Source organism: Ahaetulla prasina, chromosome 3 (assembly GCF_028640845.1).
Source record: "Ahaetulla prasina isolate Xishuangbanna chromosome 3, ASM2864084v1, whole genome shotgun sequence".
NCBI classification, from domain to species: domain Eukaryota; kingdom Metazoa; phylum Chordata; class Lepidosauria; order Squamata; family Colubridae; genus Ahaetulla; species Ahaetulla prasina.
In genome coordinates this window covers 187,572,992-187,598,421 of record NC_080541.1, presented here as the reverse complement: position 1 = coordinate 187,598,421, position 25,430 = coordinate 187,572,992, and the positions used below count along the sequence as shown (strand labels likewise).

At 40.8% G+C, this 25,430-nt stretch overlaps 1 protein-coding gene across 1 annotated transcript in view; it reads right to left on the bottom strand.

Moving 5' to 3' along the window:
* Positions 1-13,693: 13,693 nt before the first annotated feature.
* The window catches only part of PKP1 (plakophilin 1), a 58,638-nt gene continuing 46,901 nt past the window's right edge, over positions 13,694-25,430 (bottom strand). The window contains exons 10-14 of the mRNA XM_058177319.1: positions 23,995-24,148; positions 23,053-23,239; positions 21,929-22,013; positions 20,953-21,049; positions 13,694-18,158 (exon numbers count right to left, since the gene is read on the bottom strand). Coding sequence (XP_058033302.1) covers positions 20,978-21,049; positions 21,929-22,013; positions 23,053-23,239; positions 23,995-24,148 — 498 coding nt within the window. The 3' untranslated portion in view covers positions 13,694-18,158; positions 20,953-20,977. The remainder of the gene's footprint in view (positions 18,159-20,952; positions 21,050-21,928; positions 22,014-23,052; positions 23,240-23,994; positions 24,149-25,430) is intronic.

Sequence of the window (25,430 nt, the reverse complement as noted above, 5' to 3'; positions counted from 1 at the left end):
GCAAGCAAGTGTCAGATAGAGGTCGAATCTGTTGAATTTTTGGGCTATAGAATAGACAAAAAAGGGATTCACCCCACTGAGAGCAAAGTCAAGGCGATAAAGAGAGCCCCAGCACCCAAAAACAAGACAGAACTCCAGGTTTTCCTGGGTCTAGTAAACTTTTACGCCGTGTTTTTAAAAGACAAGGCAACCGTTGCTGAACCGCTGCATAAATTGCTTGGAAAAAACACTGTTTGGTCGTGGGGGAAGTCAGAGAATAGGGCATTTGAGGCAGTAAAAAGTTTGCTATCAAGCGATAGCCTGTTAATACAATACAACAACAGACTGCCGTTAGTATTGGTTTGTGATGCGTCCCCCTATGGAGTAGGAGCGGTACTTAGCCACAGACTCCCAAACGGCACTGAAGCCCCTATAGCGTTCTATTCACGAACAATGTCCCCGGCTGAGAGGAATTACAGCCAGCTAGATAGGGAGGCTCTCGCAATAGTGTCAGGGGTGAAAAAATTTCACGAATACGTTTTTGGGAGAGACTTTGAAATTATCACTGACCACAGACCGCTATTGGGATTACTGGCTGGCGACCGCCCAACGCCAGTGGCACTATCGCCCCGGCTGACCAGATGGACTATTTTTCTGGCCGCCTACTCTTACAAACTGCAGCATCGACCTGGAAAAGAGCTGGGGCATGCGGACGCATTGAGCAGATGCCCATTGCCCGGGGAAATCGAGGACCCTACTCCGGGCGCCCCCGTTCTACTAATTGACTCTTGGGACTCTGGCCCAGTCACATCGCAGGAAGTGGCTCGGGCCTCCTACCGGGACATTGTTTTAAGAACTGTAATCGGTTGGGTTCAAAGGGGATGGCCCGCTGTGCCGGGCGACCGTTTTAGAGAGTTTGTAAAGAAAAGAGGGGAATTGTCTGTGCAAGGGGGGTGCCTGCTCTGGGGGGATAGGGTGGTAGTTCCAGAGAAGCTGAGAAAAAGTCCTGGAACTCCTGCATGAGGGTCACCCAGGAATTGTAAGGATGAAGGGGCTAGCCAGGAGCTATGTTTGGTGGCCCCTAATGGACAGGGAAATCGGTGACAGGGTTGGCCGATGCCAGGTATGTCAGGAATCCAGACCACTACCACCTACGGCCCCAGTGTTGGAGTGGGAGAAACCCCAAGGCCCTTGGTCCCGCATACACATTGATTTTGCCGGCCCCTTCCACGGCCAAACATTTCTAATTGTGGTGGATGCATTCTCCAAATGGCTGGAGATCATCTAATGAAATCCACAACCGCGGGAGCTGTCATTGCAGCACTAAAACACCTTTTCGCCACGCACGGGCTACCGGACACCCTCGTGTCCGATAACGGCCCACAGTTCACCGCAGCATTATTTGAAGGGTACCTGGCTGAAGAGGGCATCCGACATGCCCTCTCAGCGCCGTTCCACCCTGCGCCGAACGGCCTTGCTGAACGCTTTGTTCGGAGTGCGAAGAAGCGCTATCACGAAGCGGCCCGGCGATTGGCAGGCACAGATCGACGATTCCTAACCGTCCAACACAGGACCCCTGTGTGGCCACCGCCGCAGCCCAGCCGAGCTATTAATGGGGCGGAAGCTACGGTGCCCGCTAGACCGGCTACACCGAACTACATGCAGGACGGGTTCAAAACAAAACCAGATAGAATCCGGAATTAAACATAGGAGACTCAGTGTGGGCACATAATTACAGCGACGGCCCAAGCTGGAAGAGGGAATAGTCATAGACAAACGGGCCCCAAATCTTATCTAGTGGAAATAGACGATGGCAGAGTTTGGAGGCGCCACATAGATCAATTAAGAAACAGATTGAGCGATAAGGCAGAATTAGGCGAGACCAGCCCTGACTATGATTTAATTAACCCCACAGCTGACTGGAGCCGAGGACAAACAGAAAGCGTAGAACCAAACAGAGACTTATCTGAGTCAGGCGAGGTCCAGCGACACCATCAGGTCCCTCTAGAGGACAGCAGGTCCGAGCCGGCAAATAATCCAGGGCCGGATGGCCGGGAGGAGGAGCTCAGAGGAACGAAAAGCCCCTCCGGCAAGCTCGACTCAACTCCAGAAAGTGAACTGCGCAGGTCCGGGAGAGTCAGGAGACGCCCCACGTACCTGCGGGACTACGTAGAGAAGTAATATGCAAATATTGGCAAAGTGCCTTCTGGGAGGGGAGGAGTGTAATGTATTACTGTAAGTTTTGGCGGGAGTTTTAGGCGGGAAGTATCTCGCTTCTGATTGGATACAGCCTCTGGCTGAAGTGTATATAAGGAGAGGTTTTTCTCCAGAGTTTTGCGGGGTCACACTATATTAAAGAGCTGTTGTCACTAACCTGGTCTCCTGCCTCGTCAGTACCCAAACTTAACACTCATAGTCCTCAGTGAGGTGCTTCTTCTGAGCCTCCTTCTCGGTCAGATCCAGTTTGAACTGAGCCAGCTGTTTTGCCAACTCTTTCTCATGGTGGCTCCTTAGCTCCAGCTACTGCTTCCTGTTGGGGCCCTAAGGAGCCCAGGCGGGCAGGTGAGGAGTAGCAAGTAGAGGCTGGCAAGGCGCACCTCGACGTGAGTGACATTGAGTTGGCCACGCCCACCCAGTCACATGACCACCTTGCCACACCCATCTAGCTGGTCATTAGGCAGATTGTATTAGTGGTCCGCAGGATTTAAAATTATGAATTTAGTGGTCCCTGAGGTCTGAAAGGTTGGTGATCCCGGTATAGAAAAGGACTAACACAAGAAGCTTTGGGTCAAAATTGGTGCTATATAATATTTACATCACATAGCAAATGATTTGTCTATCATGGTTTTCAACTGGTAAAAGTTGTGGTTTTTCTAAGACAACCTCATATAAAATATGCTATAGTACTTTAGGCAAGATGTTACTAAATCATGGATTATAACAGCACTGATGACTTTTCCCAGGAAGGTGCAGTAGCCAAAGCAGATAAGGACATCTCATAATTGTTGCCTTCTGGATTTAAACCACAAACCTAATATTTCAATGTAAGAACCCTCAGGAATAGTTGCACTGCTTATCTCTTAATTAAAATGAATGTTAATTCAAGTTATCCCATACCTCCAAGATCAATCTGGCATTTTAAACACTCTCAGTATATTAGTGCACATAAGCAATAGGGTATGCAGGCCAATTTTTCCATAATGAGGAGGGGGAAAAAATAAGTTTTGTCAATTGTTATACTGCTGAATATTGAAGTCTCTTAGTATATTTCGGAAGACTGAAGAACATAGTTTGATCATGCCTTCTGATGTATTTCCTATGATACCCTTTCACTGTCAGACTTAAGGTTTAATCCTGTATAAACAAGCACAATTCCACTGAAATGAATAAATGCTGACTTAATCAATGCTAAAGCCCTCGATCTATTATCACTTGCCTTGCTTTCCCACATTCTGTGTGATTGAAGCCTAGTTTGTGAGTCACTCCAGATTTATATCTGTGCCAAGACCTAAGCAAAGCCCTTATTTTCTCTCTCTCTCCTTTTCCCATGCCACTTTACCACAATAAGATCATTAAACCTTCTATAGAGTTCTACAGGACTAGTTTCAGGGACATTAAAAAACCCACACAGGTGTGTCTTTTGTTCAATAATATCCCGCCCCATGATGTCATCACTTTGGGGAGTGTAGTAGCAATTATCTGTCCTACCCATATAATTCTTTAACCCTTTTTTCCCCATTTGGTTCCCACTGTGCTAGAAATTATTTGAAGCATTTTGCAGTCACACAAATTTAGGTCATATTTATTACTTGAAAAACCCAGACATATTCATAATTGTGCAAACAATGCAGCATTAATTCAGAGTAAAAGCAAAGTAATGTATTGGGACTTGAGATTAAAAAATATTTTTTGCCCATAGAAAGAGAATAAAAAACTGTATGGCAGTGATCTAATTTCATGGAAGAAAGGGGTTTAACAAGAGCTATGTCGGCAATCACAGTTTTTCTAAAATTTGATATTTTGTAGAAATTATGCAGAAGAGGTACACAACTCTCACTGATGTTGGCAAAATATACAGCAATAAAGCATTTCTACAGTATGCAGCTCTTTTGATGTCAGTTTATGATCCCCAGAAAATTCCCTTCCATTGTTAGAGCATGCCTTATCTTAGCCAAACTTACAAATGTGTATTAAAATCTTGTTACAGCTTGTTACTAATTCAGATCAAAATGGAAAGTCCACAGAGTAATTTCTAATCCTTGTCCCTTGTATAAACATAGTTGTATTGTTTTTTGGTCAGCATCTCTAAAGAATGCTCATGACTTATCTTTTCTTATTGTTTATATTGCCAGATTAACACTAAGGTTAAAACCCATTTGTTAACCAAATATTTTTGTGTTGCTGTTATCAACCCTGCTTTGCAAATACTGAGCCATATCATGTCAGTGATGTACAGTTTAGTCACTTTTTGATTTCAGACTTCGCCATTCCTACATTTATATAACTAGTTCTTTTCAAGGTTTTAGACAATCACCAACATCTAATTCAAAACTCTTTTGTTTATTTTTTATTCTTAAGGCTTTATTCTTTATTCTTAAGGTTGCATATTCAAGCCTTATTCTTAAGGCTTGAATATGCAACCCAAAATGTTGCATTTCATATATGTTTTCTCCCTGAATAAGTCATCATTTCAGTGTAAATATGGGTGTTATGAATCTATTTATTGGGATTTATTCCCAGTATGTCTGAAGCTTAAAAACTATCATGGTAGATAGTCACTAAAGCTAGCACAGTGGAATATAACACATTAGACATTAGGGGCCTTTTACATTTGCCAGGACTCTGGCAATGATTTTTTATATATTTCTTGGTTTGTGACTGAGAGTTGTAGCTTGTATGTCATACCCTCAAATCACCACACCTTTCCTTTCATAGCTGACTCTTTATATAATAAAGGGTGCCATGTAATCCATCAGTCCCCAACCTTTCCAGCTTTGCAGACTAGCAAGTGCAGTGGGGAGGGATGGGATGGTTTTGTGCGCACATGCACAAATGGAACTTTGCGTGCTTTGCTGTACTGAGCCACAGACCAGGGATTGGGGACTCCTGATGCAGATGTCCAGTTAGATATTGCAATACATCAACCAAACTGTACGACTTTATTCCTAGTACTATCTTATCAGTGTACTATTTAAATCTTACTGAATTTCCTAGAACTGGATAGCTGAATGAACAGATCAAGAGGATGCATTAGAGACTGTGTGTGGCAATATCTCTAAACAATGGGATAGATGTTGAGGAAAGTTGGGGATTCCGCTGGAGGGTCCCGAAGGGCTCCTTGAGCGGTTGCTGGATGCCGAGGTGGTGACGGCGGCGATGGCAACTGCGCTATCGTGGATGACGTCCCGCGGCGGCGACGGTTGCTGCTCTTTTTCCTCTCTCCATGGAACCTTCGTGAGAGCCTGGGTGGTGGACCATCTTAGTTCCACCCAGGTCCATACCATCTTCATCATGTACTATTAAGAACTTTCCATTCTCAGCTGGTGGGCTGTCTAGCCTAGGTACTGTCGTTTAACATCCTGACAAACCAGGATCCCATCATTCCTGAAGACTCTTATGACATACACGTCAAACCAGCTTCTTGCACTGTGAGATGCCCCCCTCTCGCGGATGTGGCCCTCCTCTCTATCGAGGGCCTACCTCGATGATGGATTTTGGAATCCCGAGAGGTGGCATGCTTCTAAGAAAGGGTTAAGGAGGTTTTTAAATGTATTTTTTAGAAAACTTTTAATTAAATCAAATAATGGGTTTAGGGGTAGGGTGGGTGGGTGGGGACACCCACAGGGGGTTAGGCTGGTCCCTTCTAAGGTTCATGATTTGGAGGTCTGTAAAACGGAGGTATCTGAGGAGGTTAAGACTCGACCATGTATGGGTATTTCTATCTGCACGGTACGAGGGAGAGGCAGATATGGCGGAAGTGGGGGCTCATATCATGTTCGGGGAGTGCGCTCTCGCTGTTTGCAAGTGGTTGTGCACTCCGGGCCCCCAGACTTTACTCATGCCCCGAATGGTTTTTTCCCCCCGGAGCCTGGATCTTCGACTGATGCTATGCAATGCCAGGTCTGTTATGAATGAGGCCCCCCTCATAGCCGATCTTATTCAAGAGAGGGGGTGCGGACCTAATGGGCATTACGGAGACCTGGTTGGGCGCAGAAGGGGGGGTTCCCCTCACTGAGATGTGCCCACCAGGCTTCTGTGCATTCCATCAGCCGAGGGCCCAGGGTAGGGGTGGGGGGGTAGCGGTTGTTATCAATGAGAGTCTGGAACCGAGGGAGGTCGCTGTCCTGCAGATAGCTGGTTGTGAAACCCTTCTAGTGAAGTGGGGCTGTGGGGTGCAGGTGGGCTTGCTGATTGCGTACCTGGCTCCTTGCTATGTAACGGCAGCCCTGCCCGAGCTGCTGGAGATGAAAGCCGGGATGGCGGTTGAGACCCCCAGACTTATGGTTATGGGGGATTTCAACTTGCCGTCGGCGGGTGACTTGTCAACGGCAGCTCGGGAGTTCATGGCTTCCATGATAGCCTTGGACCTGACCCAGTTAGTTAACAGTCCCACCCACACTGGGGGTAACACACTGGACTTGATTTCCATCTCGGGAGAGTGGCTAAATGATCTGGAGTTAGGGGAGTTACTATTCAAATCCTTGTCATGGTCAGATCATTTGCTTCTTCAGCTAGACTTTTGAACCGCTGCACCGCACCTCAGGGAGACGGAACCGGTTCAATGGTTCCGTCCCAGGCGCCTGATGGACCCAGAGAGGTTTCTGACGGAGCTTGGGCCGTTTCTGAGGGAATTAGCCCATGGCTCGGCCGAGGAACTGTTTGCCGCCTGGGAAGAGGCGGCAGCTGGGGCTTTAGACCGCGTTGAACCTTTGCGGCCTCTGACCCGGTGACGAACTCGACCAGCTCCTTGGTATAACGAGGAGCTGAGAGAGATGAAGCGCTGGAAAAGATGCCTAGAGAGAACCCGACCGAACACTAGCGAGGTCGCATATTCAGACCTACCTAGTGGCGATCAGAGCGGCGAAACATAATTATTTTTCCGCTCTCATTGCATCAGCAGATAATAGCCCAGCCACCCTGTTTAGGGTGACCTGCTCCCTGCTGATGCAGGAGGCTCGGGAGGACCCCTTACAGGGGCGTGCTGAGGATTTTGTACAGTATCTGTCTGATAAAATCGCTCAGATTTGGGACGGACTGGACACTGATTGGATAGATCCGGGTGGTTGGCGGGGACGAGTCTTGAGAGTATTATCTGGGCTGTGACTCCCGATGACATGGACAGGTTGTTGGGTAGGCTGAATCCCACCACATGTTTATTGGACCCGTGTCCCTCCTGGATGGTACTGGCCACACGGGAGGTTACACGAGGCTGGCTCCTGGGAGTTACTAATGCTTCCTTGTTGGGGGGCATTTTCCCCACTGCCTTGAAAGAGGCGGTGGTGAGACCCCTCCTCAAGAAGCCCTCCCTGGACCCAGCTGTATTAGCGAACTACCGTCCAGTCTCCAACCTTCACTTTTTGGTTGTTGAGAGTGTGGTGGCATATCAGCTTCTTCAATACCTGGAGGAAACTGTCTATCTGGACCCGTTCCAGTCTGGTTTCAGACCCGGGTACGACTTTGGTTGCGTTGGTGGATGACCTCTGGAGGGCTCGGGACAGGGGATGTTTCTCTGTCCTGGTTCTGCTAGATCTCTTGGCGGCTTTTGATACCATCGACCATGGTATCCTGCTGCGGCATGGGGGTGGGAGGCACCGTTTATCGGTGGTTCTCCTCCTATCTCTCTGACCGTTTGCAGATGGTGTTGGCAGGGGGGGCAGAGATCGACCCCGAGGTGCCTCACTCTCTCACCTCTGCTGTTCAACATCTACATGAAGCCGCTGGGCGAGGTTATCCGTGGTTTCGGGGTGGATTATCATCTGTATGCTGATGATACGCAGCTGTACATTTCCACCCCGATCCACCCCAACGAAGCTGTTGAGGTGATGGGCCGGTGTCTTGAGGCCGTGCGAGTCTGGATGGGGAGGAACAGGCTCCAGCTCAACCCCTCCAAGACTGAGTGGCTGTGGGTTCCGGCATCCCGGTACAGTCAGCTTACGCCATCACTGACTGTTGGGGGGGAAGTACTGACCCCCAAGGGAAGAGTGCGCAACTTAGGCGTTCTCCTGGACGATCGGCTGTCTTTAGAAGAGCATTTGACGGCCATCGCCAGGGAGCATTTTATCAGGTTCACCTGATTCGCCAGTTGTGCCCCTTCCTTGATCGGGACTCCTTATGCACGGTCCCCCATGCCCTCGTCACTTCCCGCCTGGACTATTGCAATGCTCTCTACATGGGGCTCCCCTTGAAGAGCACCAGGAAGGTCCAGCTAGTCCAGAATGCGGCCGCGAATGTGGGTGATAGAGGGGGCACCGCGTTGCTCCCATATAACACCCATCCTGCGCGGTCTGCACTGCACTGGCTGCCGGTAGCCTTCCGGGTGCAATTCAAGGTGCTGGTTACCACCTTTAAAGCGCTCCATGGCTTAGGACCGGGGTATTTGCGAGACCGCCTTCTGCCACCGATTGCCTCCCAACGACCTGTGCACTCCCACAGAGCGGGCCTCCTCAGGGTGCCATTGACCAAACAATGTAGGTTGGCAGCCCTCAGGGGGAGGACCTTCTCTGTGGCGGCACCAGCCCTATGGAACGAGTTACCTCCGGGGTTACGCCAACTCCCCGACCTCTGGGCCTTCAAACGTGAACTGAAGACTTTATTATTTCACCGAGCGGGATTAGCCTAAGACATATTTTAGCGAAATTTTAATGGGTTTTAATCGGTCTTTGACCGTTTTAGAGATTCGGCCATTAAATATTTGCTTTTAATTGTTTTTAAATTGTTATTTATTATATTTATGTTGTATTGGTGTATGTATTTTAATATTGGCTGTACACCGCCCTGAGTCCTTCGGGAGATGGTGCGGTATAGAAATGTAATTATAAATAAATAAATAAATAAAAAATGAATTTAATTCCATTGAGATTTTAAAAAATCATGGCTGAGGAAAAATATAAATCAAACATATTATCCATTATTTGTCCTTACATTCACATAAATAAAATGTGGTTTAAACTGTAGTTTAATAAGCTTTAAGAGGTTATTATTTATTATTATCACTATATTATTTTAGTACAGGAATGGGTAACATGTGGCCCTGCCATGGATCCATCACCAGACCCATCACCAGACCCATCTCCAGATATGAGTTCAGAAGAGGAGGATGAGCTTGAGTCTGCAGAGGAAAGCTGTGGTGCCAAGTAATGGTCAGGAGTGCTAGCCTGATGGAGCAGCCTCAGCTGGGTCAATCGGATGAGCAACAGGCTGAGGTTGAATGAGGTGAGCCACAGCTGCAGCAAGTTGGACAGGAAGCTCCAGGCGAGGAGCAGCTGTTGCCTATTAGTAATGTAAAGGAGATAGAGTCCTCACCTCCTCCTGATCCAAGGACACACAGAGCATAGAGGAAACAGGTGCAATGCCAGTCGGCTAGACGACTCATGCAGAAGCAATCTCAGCTCTCATGAGGGACTGCAACAGCATTGTCTACTTAATCCCACCCTGAAGAGTTGGAGCAACATGCCCAGTTCTGTGCCTGGTGTACTTGTCCTGTGTATCCTGACTGTTTGAATCATGGACTGCTTTCCTGGACTTTGTGTGTGCCCATTGGACTTGGTTGCCCAGTGACTCTTGCCATGCTGAGCTTGGAATCTGGACCTGCAGAAGGGGATGCTTCTGAGACCTGTTTTGAATAAACACTTGTAGACCTCTTGGTGTAGGTGCATGTGTGTGTGTGGGGAGCAGGGCAGCACAAGTCCACAAGTCCACAATTCTGGTTTTCATCAGTGTGTGCAGTAATAATAATGAGAGTCACCATTCAATAACATCTGGAATTTCACATATTGTCCATGCTTAGTGCACTGGGAAAAGATTAAAGCTTCCATGTCTAGTGCTTAAACCATATAATAATAACTCATTATCTGGAGGAAGAATTAAAGCCAAGTTATCATAGAAGGAAGCATTCCTTTTTTAAAGCAGGCATTTTTATTTATCTTGGTAATATAAAAATAAAAAATAAAAAATGAGTGTGTGTATGTGTGTTTGGGGGGGAGGTCCTTCCAATTCAATGATATCTTGATCCTAAGATTAACTAATTTGTTAAACCCTACTTTCTAATTTTGTGTCTTCCTGTATATGATGCAAAAATATTCTCACCTTGGATGAACACTTGTCATTTTGTTACTTGAGCCAAGGATTATTGGCCTGGTGAATGAATAGTATATCAACACTAGTAAGTGGGCTTTCTTCTATGGATGGTAGGGTGGGAATACAGTGAATACAGCATTCAGATGTAATCCAAGGGGCTACATCTTAGGCAACTCCCCCCGCCATCCATGGATCTAGGACAACTCACTATGGCCAAATTGGTGCAGCCATCCTGCCATGACCAACTCACTATAGCTAATTTGCCATGGGACAACTTGCTATGGAATAATCCAAGTGGGACAGCTCAGTGGAATAAATGTTATCCACCACTGTTTCTTTTACATTATTTCCATTTTTGTCAATGGAAATAATAACAAAGAAACAGTGGCGGATAACATTTATTTTATTAATAAAATAAAGCAAGCAAGCTGGGCATGGCAAGTTGGCCTCAGGGAAATGGCCACAGTGAGATGGCTGTAGTGAGTTAGCCATGGTAAATTGTCCCATTTTGCTCATACACACACAATGAAGTGAGCAAACAAAACTCACTGCTAAATTACAGAGCTAACTTACCTTGTAATGCTTTCTTAAAAACAGTACCTATAGTTGTATATGAAGTGTGTGGGGGTGGATGGGTGGATGATATAATCTGTGACAGCAAAGAAGATCAAAATCAATTCTGTTTTATTTTATTTCCTGCAGGGCAGTGAACTAATTTGCTAAGACTTCTATTGTATTTTCTTAGTATAGGACTCTCATATATATAAAAAAAGAGAACATATTTAGTTGTTTGATTTTTATAGATGCCCATCTCAACAAGTGACTCTGGGCAGTGTACATCATAGAACATAAAAAACAAATTAAAAACAATTAACAATATGAAATAAATATATATGGAACCAAGTACAATTGTAACTACAGATATTTATAGAGCCAGGAAACAGAACTCTTAACACAAAAAAATTCCCTGATGCTCTTTCTTACATTCACACACTAAAATTATGACTATTTCCTGGGATTTGCATTGTCACAAAATGCATGCAGCTACAGGTTCCAAGCTTTGGTGTAGCATCAATCCAATTATCCTCTCCTGTTCTTGGAGTGAAACCAGATGCAATCTAGAGCAAATGCAGGGCAGCTGATAGGGATGGTAAATTCTTCATGTCATGCAATAATTTATATTTACATATATATATATATATCTATGTTCCTTGTCATGTCTCCACAAGCAACTGGTGTCTGTAAGCCAGTTTGGTGAGAAAAATAACTATTTCCAAAAGAAGCTAACACAGCACTTTCTTATCACTGTATATCTAAAGTCCTGACACCACTCCCTATCCAAATGTAAGTGCACAATTAATATTTACAATTCTCTCAATCCAGGGCATTCCCCTTTTTGGAGTAGAACTGTGTCACACAAGAAACAGCTTCAGATAATGTTTGACTATATCCAAAAGAACAAAGTGAGATTTAAGCCTTTAGTCTATGGAAAATGAATACCTTCTGGGAAGAAGTAGATCCAGCATACAACCAGAATTAGATTCTTGAAACAAAAAACAGTGATAAGGAGCTCACATAGGAACTCGTTAAATTTGCAGATGACACTATATGGGTGGAATTGCCAACCCTTTGGAAGATAGACTCAAGATTCAGAAGGATCTTGACAGACTTGAACATTGGGCCCCAACCAATAAGATGCACTTCCGTGTTGAGAGAAATAAGATCCTATACTTACACAGGAAAAATCAAATGCATAGGTATAGAGTAGGAGGTACCTGGTTCAACAGTACTAACTATGAGAGGGATCTAGGTGTCTTAGTGGATCACCACTTAAATATGAGTCAGCAGTGTGCTGCAGCTGCCAAAAAAGAAGTCACAGTTCTAGGCTGCATCAACCCTAACAAATTACAGAAGTAGGTAGGCCAGTAGTTCCCATTTCTTAACTGAGATATTAGGAGTAATGCATTGTGCTAAGCCATGATTGGTTTAGCCATACTTTAAAACATAGATGGGCAATCTGAGGCCCAGAAATTCATACTGACTCTCAAATCCTAGGATTTCAACCGCAAAATATCTGCAAAAGTTACAGTACAATTAATCTGTAATATTTAAATTAATCAAAAGGGAAAACATTACATGCATAGACAATAATTTTATTGAATTTCATTGAATAACATTAATTCAAATAAAGCTTATTCCTAGACTCACCTCCTTCTTTATGATGGTCCCATCAATTTTTCTAGAATGCAGCCTCTTGAATGCTATTCTAAAGCCAAAAGTGGACCTTGATTTGAAAAGTGCTGTAAACCAGCATTATTGAATAAATATTTAACTGGCTAGATTTGCAGAACATGCTCATCCATAAACCATGGTGTGCAATCTACATGGTTAGATGCATGTAATGTGCTAAGTCAGAAGCAAATGATATGATATATTACAGCAAGAAATATAGGCAATTGGAAGAAACCAGCAATTAAATCATATATTTCAAAGTGAAGTCTCATTTTCTGGTACAAACTTGACAACCGTCAATAAAATTCCTTCATAAACTAAAATAATGAGTCAGGATGCATTGTGTAGTCTCTCTTCTTCATGCCATCACTTAAACTTTTCTTAACAGAATCAACAGTACAAACATCAATGATTCAGTCCAAGTCAAGTCCATGACCTTTAGAGAATGGTTTATATGTTTTTGAAACACTTTAACATGGCTACGAATGAGAGAGTTCTATTAAAAAAAATAAAACTCTAGCAAGTGGCAAAGTGGCAACCTCTATAATATGGGTACAAACAGATTTAGGTATCATAAACAGTCATAGAAAATTACTAATGGGAGATAACAGTAGCCCAGCATTTTGCTTGGGAGTGAGCTCACTTAGTTTAGATAGTCAGGAGCATCCTGGCTGGGACAGAAGAAAAGATGGGGTACAAGGATTTTGCTGTTAATTAATGCTTTATGACCATGTAGCCATTTGGTGATTATAGAAACCTCCCTACAATAATACAGAATTTCATGAAAAAGCTTAGGATTTATTTCCAAATTCAAAATATAGAAGTATCCTGCTGTAGAAATTTAGTTAAAACTTTGACAGAATATTAGTTAAAGCAAACCTGCTGAACAAATTACTTCGATAAACCTGAACTTGATTTAATATAAGAAATTAGGGTAATGAGTAATGATAGACGAAAATTATGTGGAGATTTCTTGTAAAATGTTCTTCTAATGAAAGGACCAATATTTGTTTCTTATTTTCTCATTGACTTTGCAGATGTATATTTTGGGAGATTACATTGGATTTTAATAAATATTGGATGCTGCTCATATTAAAATAATTTTTAAACAAAATATTATATACCCGAAGTGTTTTATTAATCTATATATTTCATAGAAGAAGTAAGAAACAGTCCAAGTGAAAAATTAAGAGACTTTCAGTACTTTATTAACTTTAGATGTTCCAATGAAGCAAATACACATATAGTACAGAAAAAACAACAAGGGTAGGATGAGATTCTTTGCACATATATTTTACAGCTTTGCATAGATGTTAGAAAAAAGACCACTAATATTACAACTAAAAATAATTCTAGCAAAAATTTTGCTTGTGTACACAAGTCTTCTGAAATGATGCACTGGACATTCAATACATCATTTTATTGGCTTTTTATGAGGCTTAAAACAAAGCAAGCCCTGTTGAGGAAAATAGGTGCTTTGTCTATGTTGAAACTATAACAACTACTAATCTATTTACAATTAGTCAAATCCTATGCCATTACTCCTTCTTATATTTGGCTTTTATGCAGCCAGGCCAAAGGTTATGCTTGATCTGTTTCCATAAACAATTTTGGCCAATCACAAATTACATATACAGCAGATATATTTTTTTAACTGCATACAGAAGTGGGAAAAAGACTCTGTGGTATGAACAAAATAAAGCTTTTGATATAATTGTTTCTGTATATCCTTCCTCATACTCTTCAAATTATTTTCACTATAAATTACAGAATTAATTAAGCCATCATGGAAGGTTGTCCTAAATATTGTAATTGGCATCTTATCATATGAATTAAAGAACTATAAAATTTGTTCTAGAAGTAGCAATGGATACTTGATAGTTCCTGCTAATTTCATCATTTAACTAAAAGAATCAAATGCTGCTATTAATTCAAAGTTGCAAATCAATTTTAGATCCCAATATTATTCTTAATGTTGTTAGGGTTTCTGAATAATGTTGTTAGAACCTTGTTGACCAATCTGATGTGTTGATATCTAATTGTATGTTCATATATAAGAAAGTGCCAGGAGGCCTATTATCAGTTCATTGGCTTGAAGTGCTGTCATTCCTTACCAAAACCAGCATTGCCACGAACATGGTCCAGGATTCCTCACTGTGCTTTGAGACAACCTTCTGCACCACCATTTAAATTTTCCAGGATGTGCTAAAACAACATTATACATTTGGGTAGTTCTTACTTCAAGAGTTGTTGTTGTTGTAGTCATATTCATTTTATGACCCCTAATGAACCTGAGTCTCTAAATTTGGTGCTGGTTGTTTGTATCAATGTAATTAATTACTATTGATTGATTTCATTAAAACTGAATATAGTCAACACAGATATCTGTTGCCAAAAGATTTAATTGGTCATTTCAAATCAATATTTCAAATCAATAAATTTTCCCATCCTTCACCTTTGCAGTTCCAAGGCATCATTATTTCTCCATTTTTATACCTATCTCAGTCTCCTTCCTCTCAACTTAGCAGCCTTCTCCTCACCTGATCTTCCTTTCCCAAACTTCATCACTGTGTGCTTTGCTCCAGCTTTCTATTCAGAATACATTTCTTTAGCTTTTTAAAATTTGGACAAGGTTCACTTTTCTAATAACTCCTCTACTCCATCCTGTATTGTTCAAGAGAACTCCTTTTTCCTCCAAAGAAGCTTTTCTAGAAGTGACTTAGCAGAAAATGCTCTGGATATATTTAATTTGTTTTCCTGAGTTAAAGTTCGCTGAATTCCAATATCCTTTTCAGTTTTTTTAAGTTGCTTTGATAAGGGAAATTATTGTATGCTGAATTGTGGAAAATCCCAAAAAATAAAAGAAAGCAGCATACAGAGAAACCACAGAATCTGCTATCTTAAGTGTTGATGACTGTGAGTTCAATAGTTTTGAAAAGAAATAAATCAGTTCATGGATATAATATATAAAAGTCTATGAATAACAGCTAGTCCTAAAGCTTATGTGTTATTTTAAGTATCACTTATAAACATTTATAAAATAGAAATCTTGGGTTCATGTCCCAATTGTGGGTTCAAATCAATATCTGATAGGCCAGTATGAGAACAGCAAACTAAGATAGGTAGGGCTCTATTAATGTTCTCACATTCATTTCTGAATAAATATTTTCAGCAAGGCATAGGACAATAGCAATAGCACTTAGACATATAGACCGCTTCATAGTGCTTTACAGCCCTCTCTAAGCAGTTTACAGAGTCAGCATATCACCCCCAACAATCTGGGTCCTTGTTTTACTGACCTCAGAAGGATGGAAGGCTGAGTCAACCTTGAGTCTGGTGAGATTCGATCTGCCAAACTGCTGGCAGCCGGTGATCAGCAGAAGTAGCCTGCAGTACTGCACTCTAACCACTGTGCCACCACGGCTCATAACATTTCAATAAAATTATATCACTGGATTATGCATTATCTCTTTATCACTTATGGAATGTCTTCATGAGGACAAAGATGGAAATATTATTTGGAAAACAGGACATTCCTAATGGTTGCATTATTAAAAACTAAAAGAAATGCAACCATTTCCCTTCCTTATCCACTGTTCATTGGTCAAGATGAACTAATGGAAATATTGCAATGTAACAAAATCTTGTTCATTTGTCTAATAACTTATTAAAATGTAATTTCATTAGGCTTCCATTTAAGACACTGAAAGGATAAGGTTACTTCTCTTATCTTCTTTCTGAGTTTATAATCTTGGCAGGCATATTCAGCTGATAAGTTTATTTTTTTTAAAAGGAAAGATACATTTTTGTGAGATACACTACTGAGAGTCATACAGAAGTTTGTAGTTATGGATAAATGTAGTAAGGTATTATCCTGAGAGTTCCAGGTTTTCCCCCCCAAAACTGTAGAAGGAACCTAATTTTGCATAGCTTCTTTTCCAAAAACTCTACACTACTAACCAGAGCATACAAAACATTTGCTAGACCTATTCTTGAATACAGCTCATCTGTCTGGAACCCATACCACATATCTGACATCAGCACAATTGAACATGTCCAGAAATATTTTACAAGAAGAGTTCTCCGCTCCTCTGAAAACAACAAAATACCTTATACCACCAGACTTGAAATCCTGGGTTTAAAAAACTTAGAACTCCGCCGACTCCAACAAGACCCGTGCTTAACTCATAGAATCATCTATTGCAATGTCCTTCCTGTTGAAGACTACTTCAGCTTCAATCACAATAATACAAGAGCAAACAACAGATTTAAACTTAATGTTAACCGCTTCAATCTTGATTGCAGAAAATATGACTTCTCCAACAGAGTTATTAACACTTGGAACACATTACCTGACTCTGTGGTCTCTTCTCAAAATCCCAAAAGCTTTAACCAAAAACTGTCTACTATTGACCTCACCCCATTCCTAAGAGGACTATACGGGGCGTGCATAAGAGCACAAAAGTGCCTACCGTTCCTGTCCTATTGTTTCCTTTCATTATATCAAATTAATATAGTTATTGCATACTTTTGCTCATATATATGCTTATATGATATGTAGTTATTTTATGTTGATGCTTGTGTATATTGTTGTGACAAAATTAAAAAAAAAACCTCTGTTCATATATAGTTCAAAAACAAAGTTTAAGAAACTCTTCAGGAAATACTTCTCTTATGTGAATTTGCTTCTTGACATCTAAATGATCTACAGGGGAAAAAGCATAGCAATAATCGGGAAATATGAAAGCAAAGCAGAGAAATGAATGAATGCAGGAGGGAACCCATGAAAACAAAATTTGGACAGAATTCCTCTATCTGGTATTCTCTAGTTTGGAGATTATACTTCTTATGGGGGTTATAATGACAATACTAGTGGAGGGTTCCCTTATTGAGGCATTGAGGGAATGGAAATTCAGCAATAAAAAGGAATAATATGTCACTAAATATATATATAATGGCTATTGAAAATGAAATAAACATGTTAGGTGTTATTAATTTTACAGAAATTAGTTAAAATGGGAGTGAATAAAAATGCTATCTGATGTTCACCAGTAAGATAGACCTATGGCTGTACAAAAATGGTCTTAGGATGCCATTCTATAGGCATTTATATTGCAGTAAATCCCACTGAACTCTATGGAAAATATTTCCAAATAGTCCAAGGGCCCCCATCATTCAAAGCAGTTTTACTGATCTTGGATGATGAGAATGGTCATCCAGCGATATCTAGAGATCCAAAATTAGGTCTACCTAATGCTATCTAAAAATGTACACACTTATAAAAAAAAATCATGCTTTTTTTTTAATGAATTAAGCTGCAATTAGGCACTATTTCCCTAGCATTTCCTAATATATTGACATTGGTTAGGGAAGTAGATATCTAGTTGTTATGTACGTCATTCAAAATGATAAATCCCAATTTTTGGTAAATTGGCTTATACATAACATTAATAACCAGTCTCCCAATTTAACAAAAGAGAAAAATATATTTAAAATATTCATTAAAACATTTTAAGATACTTATATTAGACAATACAATTTTCATCCGTAATTTTACAATTTAGTTGAATTTTCAAAATACTGTAAGTCTTTTAATATCCTAACTAATTTCTTGAGGATTGAAGATTCCAGACAGGAACCAGTTACATGCTCTGAAAAAAAAAAAGGAAAATCTTTTCAAATATAATCATTTCAAAGCTCCCCCCACTCCCCTACTGATTGCTTGAGATCTATTGAGATCCTTTTAATGCATCCTATAACACCTTGGCAGTAAGGATCAATGGAACAATTGCCATTTTACCTTCTAGCTCTTGCCTTAGATATTGGGGCTTTAAATAAACACTGCTTATTTTTTGCAACTAAGAATGTTATTTTTCTCATTCTTTTGCCCACCAGGACAATGGACGACACCCAGGGATGGGTTCTACTTACCTCTGCTACTGGTTTACAATGGGAGCGCATGCATTTCTGTGCATGCACAGATTGTCCGTGATGACATCCAGCCGGGTGGCGGAGCCTCCCTCCACTGTTACTACCAGTTTGCAAGAACTGGACCGAAGTGGGAGCAACCCACCACTGACAACAACTTAATTGGGTAGGATTTTTGGCTATTTTTTTCCTTCTTTTGTTGTTTGGTGGATGGGAAATTATTTAAGCATCTTAATAGAGGGGATGATTACTGGATGCTTAAATCACATATTCTGCGCCATTTTCCATTGCAGGAAATTTTATTCTGTATAATTTTGAGGGTGCTAGTGCCTAAAAAGGAAATTGGAACTCATCCAGTTGGGGGCCTTATCTGTCAGCTACCACCCTTGCATGGCATGAACGAAGCTGCTCATGCCAAATTATCAACAGCCAATTATCCAGTTATTCTCTTCCTTTTATGCTTCCAATCAGCTTCTTACTATTACTTCCATCCCATTAAGAATAGGTTTGCATTCAATACCAATCTTCTATATAACCAATTCATTTATGTTTTCTGGGCAGATGAAGCCCTGGATTGTTAAAATGTGCTACTAGCAATTTTACAATCTTTGACACAATATGCTAGTAATGGCGTTTTGTTATCTATCTCCTGTTTGAAACTGAGTTTTGTATAGAGTTACTTCTTAAGATATGTTTTGTAGTTAAATGTTGGAATTATGAAAACTCTGCCAAGAGAAACTGGAGTAGTTTTTGTCTGCTAACAAGGCTGTAGTCTATTCTGCTTATTCCTTATAGTTTGAGAAAATCTGAAATCATACATTTATGCATGTACATATGCAGCATCTAAATACTGGGCTTATATATATTAGGCTTTAAATTAAGGATTGCCACAATTTTTCTGAAAGGTAGTATATTACTTTTAAGAAGGTAAAGGTAAAGGTTCCCCTCGCACATACATGCTAGTCGTTCCTGACTCTAGGGGGTGGTGCTCATCTCCGTTTCAAAGCCAAAGAGCCAGCGCTGTCTGAAGACGTCTCCGTGATCATGTGTCCGGCATGACTCAATGCCAAAGGTGCACGGAATGCTGTTACCTTCCCACCAAAGGTGGTCCCTATTTTTTCTACTTGCATTTTTACGTGCTTTTGAAACTGCTAGGTTGGCAGAAGCTGGGACAAGTAACAGGAGCTCACCCCATTACACGGCAGCACTAGGGAATTGAAATTGACGTTTCAATCAACAAGCTCAACGTCCTAGCCCCTGAGCCACTGCGTCCCTACTTTTAATAAACAATAATGAAATATTATAGCCTATGTCTTATTAAGAAAGAAGTAATGTGGAAATCAGTTCAAACAAGAGAAATAAAAAGTCCTTTGAAGCAGGGGTCTGCAACCTTGGTCCCTTTAAGACTTGTGGACTTCAACTCCCAGAGTCCCTCAGCCAGCTTTGCTCTGGGAGTTAAAGTCCACAAGTCTTAAAGGGACCAAGGTTGGAGACCCCTGCTTTGAAGGCTTCAGAAAGAAAGTGCCAGACTTTTATTGCCCTTCTCCCACAAGAGACTCCTTGTCCTACATTGCCACCCATTCTTAAGACCAAGAAGGACGCCTTAAAAAGCAGTAACAGAGATAGGAATGTGTGGGATCAGGTAGCCATTAAATTATTCCAGAAGTAAATCATACTGGGGTTTATAGAGAAAATATGTTAATTAGATTTGGAAACAATATGGAGAGTTAATGCACTTGATACAAAATTAGTCTATAGTAGGGGTGTGCAACTTCTAATGGCTTAAGGGCTGCATCAGGCATGCCAGGAGTTGTCAGGGAGGATTTGGGGACGCAGTGTCAGAATTTTCTAGGGATTATATGGGTGCCTTAAACAACTGAAAGGCTTAAAGTATCTACTTAGCCCTTTAAATCTTCCCACTTTGGGCCTACTCACTATAAAAACTCTGGGAGTTACCAAAAAAAAATGCTGCTAAGTACAGGTAGTTCTCATGTTATGACCATAATAGAGTCTTCCCATCATGGTCGTAACTCATGACCATTGTACATCAACTCACAGACAAGATTGACCCAATTTTACACCTTTTTTGTGACAGTCATAATGCAACTTCAGTGGTTGTTAAGTGAACACCATAGTTGTTAAGCAAACCAATGGTTTGTTAAGGGTGTGGTTTCCACAACTCTGGTATACATAATCCACGTCCTCTGCACCAGTATTGTAGTGCCCAAATTTAAAATCAGTTTCTTTTCAGAGAAAGTACAGCCAGTGGTGGGATTCAAGTAATTTAACAACCGGTTCTCTGCTCTAATGATTTCTTCCAACAAACAGTTTGCCAAACTGTTCAGAAAGTTAACAACCAGTTCTCCCGAAGTGGTGCGAACTGGCTGAATCCCACCACTGAGTGCAGCCCCATATCCAACACTTGAAATTGTTCTTATATTGCTATAATAATTATGGTTTGAACTGTAGGAAATGTGACTTTTTTCTAACTTTGAAAAAGCAGATATACTCATTTACCTGAAATCCAAACATGCAAAGTCTCTTAGAATCTGGAAGACAAAGTCCTGAAAGTGCTTCCTGTTAAAGATCCCATCATATTCTTGTCATATCCTTGCTGCAGAATGAGCGATGGAAGGAAGGCAAAAAACAGATAAAATCAAGAAAAGATTTTTTCTTAAACATAATTAAAATAAGTTAAATACTTAGATGCATCTTTAGTGTGGTGCATTGAAAAGGGTTCTCTACAAACATTTTTTCAGGTTACTTGTTACATTCAAAGGAGACCTGAGGTTGAACCAAAAACTTTACAGTCACTATGCTACCTAGATCAGGGGTCTCCAACCTTGGCAACTTTAAGACTTGGACTTCAACTCCCAGCATAGCTGGCTGAGGAATTCTGGGAGTTGAATTCCACAAGTCTTAAAGTTGCCAAGGTTGGAGACCCCCGATATAGATCATATATTCAAGCAGCTTGTGACATTTCAAAATATATCAAAGAACTGTACTTCTGCAATTATTTTCTTAATTGCCTATATTACACTTTTGTAACTATAGTTTTTTTAAAAAAATTGATTATATTATCTTTTCCCATGGAGATAAGACTACATGTGTTTCTGAAGCAGTTGTCTATTCATGGACCTGTAAATGAAACTTATTACTTACTTATCTTTCTTCTTCTGCTCCCTCCCTCCCATTACATCGCCAGAGAAAAGAACTAAACTCTTAGCTCTCTAGAAAATGTGTTACCCTTACTACAATCCAACATATTGTACATACGAATGGTGAATTTTAAGGCTGCATTAAATCTTGATATCTTGGATGAAAAAACAATTCTGAACTTTAAAAATCCCAGTTCCCCTGCTTCAAATAATTTATAATTTATTTTTTACGATTTCTCACAGGGCATACCACATAGTAACCTTACTTATTGAAGTGCATGGTATGCTGGATTGTTTTATAAGAAGTGGGAAAAGACACCATCTTGATATTTTACCTGTTTTAGTATAGATTGGAGTTCCCTGTTTGACCAGATATCAGATAGCAGCATTCGAGCTGCTTCAGCTGCTTTGGGATAAGATCTGCAATAAAAAAAGCGGAGCTATAATACACACCCACAAACAGACATTTCTCCCCCCTCCTTCTCCTTCTCCTTCTCCTATCTAAAATATATGATGCATTTTCAGGATTTAATCTTTTCAAAATTATTGAGGTATGTGTAATTAGCTAGCAGATATGAATGCCACCTCAGATCTGTACAAAGACCTGAATGGAGTAGGTATGAGAAGGAGATAGTTTTAAAATGTTGGTGGAATCATCTTATGTCAATGAAGCCAGGATTATGGGAGGTACGTGCTTCATTTCATGCAGTTTTTCAGAATATCAATTCCCTTGATCATGCATATCAATTCTTTTTATAACCAGAACTCAAACCTATGACCATTGCATTGTCCTTGCAGTCATGTAATTGTGATTCAGGTGCTTGTCAACTGTCATACATTTACAACTGTCACACATCCCTGATTGCAATTTGCAACCTTCCCACCTGGCTTTTGACAAGCAAAGTCAAGAGGAAGCTGGCAGGGAAGGTAGTTAAATTGTGTTATTTCACATAATGACCCTAACAATTTGTTGTGACAACCACAGCAAAATAGGTCATGATTCAGTCATGTGATGCCTCACTTAACAAATGCACCACTGATAACTTTTCTGGTCTATCTTATGGTTGTAGGTTGCATAGCTATAGTCAACCTCATTCTTCAATTCTAGAGGAGTATTGTGGGAAGATGGTACAGCTAAGACTATTCAATCAGTCCTGTAGTATAGATAGTATTTATTGATTAAAATGGCCTTCAAATGGATATGATATAAAGACAAAAGTCATACAATAAGTGTAAAATACTTCTAAGTCACACCAGCGGTGGGTTGCTACCGGTTTGATCAGGTGAACTGGTAGCAGCAGGAGGCTCCACCCACCCACCTGGATGCTTCTGTGCATGCGCAGAAGTGCGCAAGCAAACCGGTAGCAAACTAAATTGAAACCCACTACTGAGTCACACCACATGTCAACATTGCATAGTATCATTGTTTATGTGCCCCCAGTTGCATATTACTACTCACCCATTTCGACACAGGCCTACTACATTATTTATCAAACTGCCAGTCAAGTAGGGCTTGGCCGTCTGTGGGTTGTGCATGATTAAGTTCCTCAGGGCATAGCAAGCTGATGTCATGATGTCTCCATAGTTGCTAGAACCTGGAGCCTGGAGGGCTAGAAGGCGAGTCACATCTGGAAGCACCTGGTGAGCTAAAAAAAAAGGCCATTTTTAAATAAAGAATGGAATAAAACTCTCTCAAAAGAGTTACTCAGGCTAAGATTAGGACAAAAATTAACTACTCTCAGATATTTATGAAGAGAGTCTAGTTTTTATGAATGCAAAATTATAATGTAAAAAGGACTGTAGCATATCAGCATCGGTTGGTGATGAAATTTGTGTAGATTTCCTGATAAAATATATTTGGCCCATACAAATGAAGCAATATCACTTCATGTGAAAAGTAGCACAGCCCAGAAGTATCAGTCAGTCAGCCTTCCCTCCTTTGTGTTTCCATTTCACAACTCATTTAATCTTGTACCCCATAATACTGATGAATAAATGATAGAGCAACTATTAATATGGACAACTAGGAAAGCTACTAGAGAAGTCTACCCTTTCATGTTGCTCACCATATGTGTCAAATTTGTAACACCCAACATTCCCAGACAGCGTGCTTGAGGAACTCTGGGAGTTGTAGCCCAATAACAAGATTACAGTTGAGGAAAGTTAACAGGTTGAGGGAAATTTCAACTATTAAAGCATTATTATAAAACAGGAAATGTGATACCTATTTAATTAGAGTCGATGATTTTTAAAAAATAAAAGACTCCATAAAAAGATATGTTTATAAAATTTCAACATCTTAATTATCTGTAACATAAGGGTTTTTGCATTTTGCATTGTGGAAGGAAGAGATGATGGGAATGATCTATCAAGAGCCCATGGAATACAAAATAATCCCTACCCATGGTTTTGTGGAGAATAGAATGTCGAGACATGTTGCTCAGTAAAGATGTTCCAGATCGGACAACTTCAGCATTATTGGATTGCAGGAGCCTTGCTATGCGGGGCAGCCCTTTCTCCTTTAAGGCAATTAGTTGGCTCATTGCATTCGACATCTAGAGGACAAAACAAAATTACATCTGAAACAAGGACCCTTCAGGATTCCTTATTGCTAGAAAATCATATTCAAGAAACAACTCATTAGCTATTTTATTTTTGCTGTTTCATCAGGCTAGCTTTCCAGGAAAAACAAAGCTAGACCAGGTCTATTTCTGCACATCACTCACAAGTATCTAAGTTTGGGCTTTACCATTTACAGTTTGTTACCAAAGAACAAGCAAAGGTGTTCTTTGATAACAAACTGTAAACGACAAAGCCCAAACTTAGATATGATATACAAAAGGGAATCCTCCTTAAGAAACAGTTAAAGCATAAATCCTTAAAAATTTGGCTTTGCTTAGTCCTGGAGTTCCAAGGGTGAAACACACACCTTGAGCAAGTCTTCTTTTTTGTACTGTGCCCCCAATAGTTTTGAGGGCACTTTTGTACAAATAGTTCCCCACAGTTTTCTCTGCAAACAGATCTTATGAGGAGTGATTTTTCAGTAAACACATATGAGCCACGAATTCACACACAGCCACCAAGCGAAGAATAGAAGAGACCCACACAGAGAGCACATGACATCTTTGTCAATTTCTTCCCTCAACCCACAGTTAGGTTTGAAGTAGGTAAGACTACAGGTATTTCACAGTTAATGATCACTCACTCAATGACTTTTAAAGTTATGATGCCACTGGGTGAGTGGTGGTATTACGAGTTCTCTACAACCTGGCCAAACCTATGCCCCTGGGGTCACATGATTGCAATCTGGGTCCTTGGCAACCATTCTGCACTTACAAGAGCTGTAGCATCTCATGGTCATATAATCACAATTTAAAGCCTTCTCTGCCAGCTTCTTACAAGCAAAGTAAATGGGGAAATTGTCAGGGAAAGTCACAAGTTACTCAGGTAAGATCCCTCCTCCCCAATGCACTTTCTCCCAGCTCCGCTATACTCAAACCATCCCTCATCAGTCCTTGTACATGCTCATGCATCCTCCCCCACAGAGCAATAGCAGCCACCCAAAGTCCTTGCTTAATGACTCACAATCCTCATTTAACAGTGGCCCCAGGGATTGTAGAGATTGTCATTGCTAAAATAAGTTTACAACTGCATTGGTTAATGATAGAAATTCTGGTCCCAATTACCACTGTAACTTGAGAATTACTAATTAATTTAAAATTTAAGGCTTAGAATTTAAAAATTAGTATGTAGCATTAATGCTTTTAATTTCTATATTGTCATTATTTCCTTATTTTACTCTCTTAGAGTACTTATTCTTTTAAAGTTGTTGTTAAT